The following is an 8,291-nucleotide window of genomic DNA, read 5'->3' as shown; positions in this document are numbered from 1 at the left end:
AAAAGGAGGCTGAGGTGGCGCCAGAGACCAGGAGGGGAGGGTGGGCGGAAGGAAGAGCCGGCCTCCAGGTGACGCAGACTGGGCCTCCAGAGTAGGGGTGGCCCTTTGTCAGACAGCATCACCCCCAAGCCCCACCACCCCCATCCCAGGTCCTTAAAGGGAAGACTCCGATTCTAAGAAGGTAGCCTGGTGCCTGCGGCCTGACCTCCTAATTCTGAGGGGAGAGCTCAGTTCTGAGACCGTGTTCCCCGCACATCTGAGGTCCAGACCCCCCAGCTTGAGGAAATGCACTCTTAGGAAGATGGACTTGAATACTAAGGGGAGGCCCTTATCCTAAGAAAATAACCCCAAACCACGAGGCCAGCCTAAAAATACACCCTGACACCCCTGGGTTCTTCATTATGGGGGCTGTCAGCACCTTGGAAGGGATTCCTCTGGCTCAGACCTTCCAGGGGTTCTGGTCTACATTCTGGCACCCCCTTGTCCCTGGAAGATCCTTCTCTAGACTTCCCACCCAGAGCACATAGTCCTCAGAATGACCTCCCGGCTCCCGGGTCAAGGATGTGACCCCAGTCTCCCAGCCTTCTCCGCACGCCTTCTCCCCGGTCTGGGATCCCCTCGCCCTGCACCTCCACCTCCGGGTACCCGGGCAGCCCCCTCAGCCGACAGCCTCCTCAGCCTGCGTTCCTGACCCCTGGGACTCCCATTCCTGGGAGCCCCAGCAGCCCCTTCACATCGTGTCCCCATCTTTGGAATTCTCAGAAGCTCCCTTCCCCTTCACCTCATTCATGGGACCCTCAGCCACCCTCTCGCCCTGCACCCCCACCTCTGGGACCCCCAGCAGCCCCTTCACCCCCAAGCCCCAACTCCTCAGAACCCTGGTAGACCCCACACAACCTCATTCCTGGGACCCTCCAGTACCCTCTACCCCGTGCCCCTCTTCCTGGGACCCCTGGCAGCTCCTTCACCGCACGCCTCTGACTCTGACCTCCCACCATCCGTCTTGTCTTGCAGCAGCCGAGCCCAGGGCGGGCCTGGAGCCTCTGGACAGCGGCACCCAGCAGGCAGCACCCAGCATCCCCCCTCCCGCCCCCCAGGGACCCAGAAGCAGCCGCCATGCACATCCCTGAAAGCCTCCAGGACCTGGCTGATAGTGAAGCTGTGCAGTTTCTGAAGAGACCAAAGACAATCACCCGGATCTTTGCAGGGGTAAGGCCCTCCTGTGGGGCTGACTGCCCCATGGGTGACAGGAAATAGCAGTTCTCCCCTCTCAGACACAGTGTGGAGGGAGTCAGGGGGAAGTCTGGGCTTTTTTTTTTTTTTTTAAGATTTTATTTATTTAGGGATCCCTGGGTGGCGCAGCGGTTTAGCGCCTGCCTTTGGCCCAGGGCACGATCCTGGAGACCCGGGATCGAATCCCACGTCGGGCTCCTGGTGCATGGAGCCTGCTTCTCCCTCTGCCTGTGTCTCTGCCTCTCTGTCTCTCTCTCTGTGTGACTATCATAAATAAATTTTTAAAAATTTTAAAAAAAGATTTTATTTATTTATGAAAGACACAGAGAGAGAGAGAGAGAGAGAGAGAGAGAGAGAGAGAGGCAAAGACACAGGCCCAGGGAGAAGCAGGCTCCATGCAGGGAGCCCAATGTGAGACTCGATCCCGGGTCTCCAGGATCATGCCCTGGGCTGAAGGCAGCGCTAAACCGCTGAGCCACCCGGGCTGCCCAAAGTCTGGGCTTTGTGCTGTGCCACCTCCACTACTCTCCTTTGACAGAGCTGGAAACTGAGGGCCAGGGAGATGATGAGACTTGACTGGGGTCATGGGAGTAGATGAATCAGATCCAGGGTCCTAAGCCAGAGCCTCTCCTTCCAACCCCTTCTGGAACCTGTGGATGGAGAAGGATCCAAAGGGCCTGGCTTAGAATCCTGGCTCAGCACCATGCTGCCCACATAGGGTGGCACACTGCCCGCTTTGCCTGGCCTGGGCCTAATTGAATCAGCGGGATTGCCACCTTTCCTTCCCAAAAATGCCACATTTTGTTGGATAACGTACCCAGTCACCCTATGTCTGCATGACCTTGAGGAAATGACTTGATTTCTCTGAACCTCTATAGCCTTGCGTATAAGAGGCCCTGCTTGTAGGAAAGACCGTTCTGAAAGTGAAACCAGTTAATGCCCCTAAACTGATAAGCGTGAACCTGGAAGGTATTAATCGCGCTTTGAATTTGGGGGACTGAGGGTGAGGGGCACTTGTGTTCTCCCCCAGGGGAAGGGGGGAATTAGGAATTCCACATCCAGGTTCCGAGTCCCTCACGGGCAGTTAGCCCTTCTGCTCCTCACCACAACCCTATGACATGAACATGGCTACCTCTGTTTGACCCAAGGGGAAGCTGAGGTTCGCAGAGGTTGAGTGACTTGCCCAAGGACGTCACCCAGCTGGCGGGCAAGTCAAAAGATTCTCACACCTCCAAGGCTCTGGAAGGAAAAGCGGGTCGTGGGGGGAGGAGGAGGCCCAGCTGGCGTGGAGTGGCGTGGGGAAGGGGGAGGGAAGGGCCACGGACTGTGCCAGACGTTTTGGTCACGGACTCTGCCCGCCGCCTCCATCCTCCCTCCCTCCCTGCCCTCTCCTCCTTCCCCCCTGGCCTGGCTCCTCAGTAGGGAGTCTCTGGGCAGCTGGTGCTCTTGTCCTTCTCACTGCCGCCTGCCAGCTGGTGTCTTAACTGATGAATCTTTGCTCCTTCCCTGGGGATGGGCCAAGGAGGGCGTGGAAGGAGGTTGGACTCTGGCTTCAGAGGGCTCGGGTCCCTCCAGCCCAGCTGAGCCCCCTCCCTGAGTTTCCAATGCCCAGGGTTCAGGCAAGCAGCCCAAGGTTTTCAGGGTCGGTGGACGGACAGCCCACAGGCCCGGAAGTCAGGAGAACCGGATCCCAGTCCCCACCTCCTTCGCTGACCTTGAGAGGATGCATCCCCTCTCTGGGCCAATCATGAGAACTACCATCAGGCCTTGGCCCCACCCCCTCTTCACAGCACAGAGACAGACTGGGAAACTGAGGTTCCAAGAGGTGAATGATTTGCCCATGGCCACACAGCTGGCAGAGTCAGACGCGTCTGGCTCTTTCCACTCCACCATAATGGCTTCGATTTATCACCTGTGAAACAGAAATGAATCAGTAACATCTACCACGTGGGGCTGGTGCGAGGGAGGTAGGGCAGGTAAAATGGATACAGGCTCAAATGATGGATGGGCCTTCCAGTCCTCGACCTGGCTCTGTCCCCAAGCAGCAGAGCAAAATGCTCCCCTTATGTGGACTCCTAGCTCCAAAACAGGGGATGGATGTGGACAGCCTTGGAGAATGTTAAAGTGCCAGACAAAAAAGGGACTCCTTGTCATTGTTATGTTATGATTTTTATTGAGAGAAGGCAATTAAGGGGAAGGATGGAGGGGGATGGACAGAAGCTGAGGAGTTTAGGGGCCAAACATTTGCCTCCTCCATCCTCATCTGAAGGGCAGGGCAAGAGCAACACACATTGGCTGAGGTCCAAGCTGGTGGTGGGAAAAGAGAAAAGCAGTCCCTATCCAGGTGGAGTTCAAATTCTAGTGAATTCCTTCCTCTCACCTACTCCCCCACTCCCGTCCCCAACACCGCCACATCCAATCAATCACCAAGTCCAATTTTACGTCCTAAATATCACTGGACTCCCCAGAGCTCTGACCTCAGCTCAGGTCTCCACATTTCTGCCCAGGCCTTCCCACCAATCCCCTCTCTGGTCTTTCGGCCTCTGGTCTTGCCCCCTCTGATCCATCGCGACCCTAGATATTGTGTCTGACTCCAGGGCCAAGTTTAACCCCGGCCACCCTCTGCTCAGAACCCTTCCGTGCCTGAAGTTAAATCCAAGTAAGAAATTTCACTTTCCATGGCTCCCAAATCCAGGCCTCTCCATCTGGTGTCCAAGGCCTCTGAGGCTCTGGCTCCCACCTACTTTTCCAGCCTCATCTCACACTCCATCCCTCGGGTGAGATTTCTCTCCAGTCCCCGAAGGAGCCCCCTTCTGCAGCATCTGGCTTTTGCAAACACAGTTTACACCTCCCTGGAATGCCCTCCCTCCCCTATCTGCCCGACAAACTCCTCATTCTTTAACATGCAATTCAGGCCTCACCTTATTTCCTCCTGAATCCAGCCCCAGAGCTATGGTTCTGGCTCAAACCTCAACTCTCTCCCAGACCCCAGGCTGCAGCCTCCTCCCTGGCCTTCTGACCTCCAGACTCACCCCCTCCAGTCTATCTCTACCCAAGGCCTCAGATCTGCCCCTGTCTTCCCCTACTCACAGCTCTGCTGTGGCTCCCTATTTGCCCTCCAGACAACCTTATTGTCCTGTACTACTCCATACAGCCATCACCTCATACAGAAAGCCTCCCTGTGGCAACTCCCACCGCCCACCTCATACACGTTAGTCCCTTCTGTATCTGGCATGGACCTTGCCCCACTGTATGGTGACTGTCTGGGGCAAAGCATGGAGCTTAACATTTTCACTGAGTGGCACCGCTAGGAACCCCTGCTCTCCAGGCGTCTGGTTCAGCTTGTGGCAGTATAACAGGGCCTTAAAGTGGGCTCAAGAGTTAGGCAGCTTCTGTTCAAATCCAGGCTCCGGCACCTACCAGCCCATTGGTTTGGGGCAACTCCTCAGCCTCCCTGGGCCTTGGTTCCATTTTCTAAAGAAATGGGGCTGTTAGTAGTAACCCCCCTCTTAGGGTGGCTGCAAGGATGGTTCAGGTGTGAAGTGCCTGCATGGCATTTCATAAATAAATGCCATAGAAGACAAGTGGAGACACAGACTGTGACACTACAGTGTGCTGTCTGCAGCAGGCACAGGTGAGAAGCTAGTGTATCAGGGATGTTGTATTTGCTTTTTTAAAAAGTCCTGGGGAGGGATCCCTGGGTGGCACAGCGGTTTGGCGCCTGCCTTTGGCCCAGGGCGCGATCCTGGAAGACCTGGGATCGAATCCCACATCGGGCTCCTGGTGCATGGAGCCTGCTTCTCCCTCTGCCTGTGTCTCTGCCTCTCTCTCTCTGTGACTATCATAAATAAATTTTTAAAAAATTAAAAAAAATAAAAAATAAAAAGTCCTGGGGAAAAAAGGGGGGGAGGGGAAAAATGAAAAATGGTAATGTTCGTTAGGTACTGAATGCTACATCTCTGACTGTACTTGTGTGTGTTTGAAATGCTTCACAAATTTATTTTAACAAGTTGAGAGGAACAAGGGGAGTGGGGAGGGAAGAGGAAGAAATGGCAGGCCTAGGGAAAGGCCTGGCAGGCAGAGATCATCACAGGGGTGACAAATGCTTCTGGACCTCCTCACACGCCCCAGGCACTGCTAACTATTTTGTATGGGCACCTGGGTTTGGTGGCAGGTACTTGTTTGGGGTGGCAGAAGGGGAGCATGGATGAGGTGGGGGAGGGAGGCAGGGAGTGGAGAGAGAGAGACGAAGATGGAAAAGTGCAGGAGGGCAGGGTGTGGAAGGACCTCTGTGGAGGCTTGTGGGAGATAGGCAGAGGGGTGAAGACTGGAGGCAGGGAGGCCAGGGAGGAGGATCCAGTGGTGGGGAGAGGATGAGACCTGAACCAGGATGGAGAGAGGAGGTGAGGAGCTTTAGGAGGGATAAGCTTAGAAGCCCTGCTGACAGGGTGACAGGGTGAGGTACAGGGCCCAGTGTTCCCAGACAGGGACCCAGGGGGTTGTGCAGGTTCTGTGGACACAGCTCTGCTCTGGCCCACTGGGATTGGATTCCCCCCTCCTGCACCCACAGGTCTTCTCCCTCATCGTCTTCTCCTCCCTGTTGACCGATGGCTACCAGAACAAGACCGAGTCCTCAAAGCTCCACTGCGTCCTCAATGGCAACAAGGTGGCCTGCAGCTTCACCGTAGGAGCTGGCCTCCTGGCTTTCTTCAGCTGCCTGACCTTCCTCGCCCTGGATGCCCACGAGAGCCGCATCGGCAGCACCCGCTTCAAGACGGCCTTCCAGCTCCTGGACTTCATCCTGGCTGGTGAGCACCAACTCCCCACCCCGGGGATGACCCACCCAGAGCTGCCCCTTTAGCCCCTGGAGGCCCCTGGGGGCCCCTGGGACACCTCCCTTCGCCACCCAGCTGGCCCACCGTCCTCCACACGTGACCTGAAGCCTCACCCCTCCCTTCTGGAAGCACTTCTGCACCTGCTGTTTCCCCCCAGGGAATTATTACTCATCCTTTAGACTCAGTGTAAGGGTCACCTCTTCTGACCCCCAGGCTAATTCTAGAAGCCTCCCTTCTGCCCTGCTTTTTCCTCACATTCACCTCCCTTCTTCACAGAACATTTCTTGAAAAGCCACCCGGTGGGGGGAGGTGGGGTTCCAGCACAGAGCCAGGCCAACGGGAGTTTGAAATCTCAACTCAGGCGCCTGGTCGCCCCGTGGGCTCAAGCGGCTCTCTTCCCCTCTCTGAGCTTCAGTAGAAGCTGGGATGAAAACCCCCACAATGCAGGACTTTTTCTGAGCACGAAATGAGAGAAAGGAGGCCTGGAGTAACGTTGACCTTCTCCGGGCACTTCCCACATGTCAGGCCCAGAGCCAGGGGCTCCATGTGCCTGGTCTCATTGATTCCCCAGACCCACCTGAGGAGGAAAGTCCTGCTCCTCTCCCCATTTTGCAGAAGAGGAAACAGGCTTGATGAGATTATATAATTGGGCACACAGCTGCTGATTGGCAATCCCAGGCTTCAGAACAAAGTCTTGCCTCCTAACCACTGCCCAGTACTCTAGATAGAGACTGGCACACAGTAAGCACCAAATAACTGAGTTCCTTTGCCCCAGGACCTGGGGTTCCCTCCTCGCAGTCTGATGTTAACTATCCCCACCTCCTCCTCACCCTCTGCACCAGGCCAACCCCAGCGTTCCAGGGCTGGGAGGGCCCTCAAAGGCTGTTGACTCCAGGGCCATCCAAAAGAACTTTCTGTGAAGACAGAAATGTTCCATAGCCACATTCCCCAATTATGGGAGCCACTGGCCACACGTGGCCACCAAGCACTTGAAGGGTGGCCAGTGCAACCTGCATTTTTAAATCCTATTTTAATTAACTGATATGCAGATGGCCACATGTGGCCAGTGGCTCCCGTAGTGGACAGCCCACCTGCACTCCAGCAGTGTACTTTATGGAGGGCATGGAGGGAGAGACCCCTCAGCCAGCCTCCAGCCTCACCCTTCCTGAGCCAGGCTACCCCTGTCCCTCTTCTCTCTTGCAACCGCCAGTCCTGTGGATAGGCATCTGGTTCGTGGGCTTCTGCTTCCTGGCCAACCAGTGGCAGCATTCACCACCCAAAGGGTTCCTCCTGGGAAGCAGCAGTGCCAAGGCCGCCATCACCTTCGCTTTCTTCTCCATCTTCACCTGGGTGAGGATGGGTCCCCTCTGCAGGGTGGGGTTGGGGGGCTAGAACATTCCCGCTCTCAGCTCCTCCGGGAGTGAGGGATGGCTCCGCCCAGGGCCTCTGCTAGCTCCTTCTGGGATGGGGCAAATTGGAAAGAAGGCTCCCCTTAGGGTGAGCAGATGCAGCCCAGCCTTAGGAATCATGCTGTGCGCCCTTGTCCAGCGAGCAGTGAGCACAACCGTACCCGTTGTCCCCCTCCTGGACCAGTCCCCAGCCCCAGTCCCTCTCTCCCCTAACCCAAGCCAGCCTTTGGCATGCCCTTTCCTGCCCACAGATTTTCCAGGCCTACCTGGCCCTCCAGGACCTCCGGAATGATACTCCAGTCCCTTACAAGCGCTCCCTGGATGAGGGTGGCGTAGTGTTGACCACCCTCTCCCCGCCCTCTGCCACCAGCCCTGTGAACACGCCCACCACTGGCCCCAACAACCTGAGTTATGCTGGTTCTGCCCCGTCCCCCTATCTGACCACTCCGAAGGCCCCCCGCCTCGCTATGATGCCTGACAACTGAACATCCTCCTCTACATCAGTAAAGAGATAATCCTCCCTCCAGAAAGGTTTCTGAAAACAGCCCTCTGTCCTTCTCATGTCTGTTCCTCTTTGGAGTGGCCAGGGGTGGGGAGAGATCCTGAGGTCGCCTCAGAGTCTCTGCAGTGGGCCACCTTTCCACACCACCTCTTGGACTCTCCATCTGGGTACCAATGTGATGATAGCACACCCCAGTGACAGGAAGGGGACATTCCTTGTGGCCCCTTCAATCCTCACACGGGCAGTAGGAAGGAGGCACGAGGCACTCCAATGCAGTCAAGTAAGCTAGTGTTCAGAGAAAGAGAAAACGCT

The 8,291-nt window shown here is 56.2% G+C and overlaps 1 protein-coding gene across 1 annotated transcript; it reads left to right on the top strand.

Annotated features, from left to right (window-relative positions):
* Positions 1-115: 115 nt before the first annotated feature.
* On the top strand, positions 116-7,962 carry SYNGR4 (synaptogyrin 4). The gene is made up of 5 exons (XM_055311631.1): positions 116-181; positions 1,015-1,209; positions 5,804-6,041; positions 7,279-7,418; positions 7,729-7,962. The coding sequence occupies exons 2-5, from the start codon at positions 1,117-1,119 to the stop codon at positions 7,960-7,962; spliced, it is 705 nt and encodes a 234-aa protein (XP_055167606.1). The 5' UTR covers positions 116-181; positions 1,015-1,116.
* The last annotated feature ends 329 nt before the right edge of the window (positions 7,963-8,291 follow it).

Source organism: Nyctereutes procyonoides, unplaced genomic scaffold, assembly GCF_905146905.1.
Source record: "Nyctereutes procyonoides isolate TBG_1078 unplaced genomic scaffold, NYPRO_anot_genome, whole genome shotgun sequence".
Lineage (NCBI taxonomy): Eukaryota > Metazoa > Chordata > Mammalia > Carnivora > Canidae > Nyctereutes > Nyctereutes procyonoides.
This window is presented reverse-complemented; position numbering and strand designations above follow the sequence as displayed.

Excerpts from the sequence above, each read along its gene's own strand:
- SYNGR4 (XM_055311631.1), top strand. The coding sequence starts at position 1,117 with ATGCACATCCCTGAAAGCCTCCAGGACCTGGCTGATAGTGAAGCTGTG. Across the intron at positions 1,210-5,803 it reads TCACCCGGATCTTTGCAGGG|GTCTTCTCCCTCATCGTCTT; the intron begins GTAAGGCCCTCC and ends CTGCACCCACAG. Across the intron at positions 7,419-7,728 it reads TCTTCTCCATCTTCACCTGG|ATTTTCCAGGCCTACCTGGC; the intron begins GTGAGGATGGGT and ends TCCTGCCCACAG.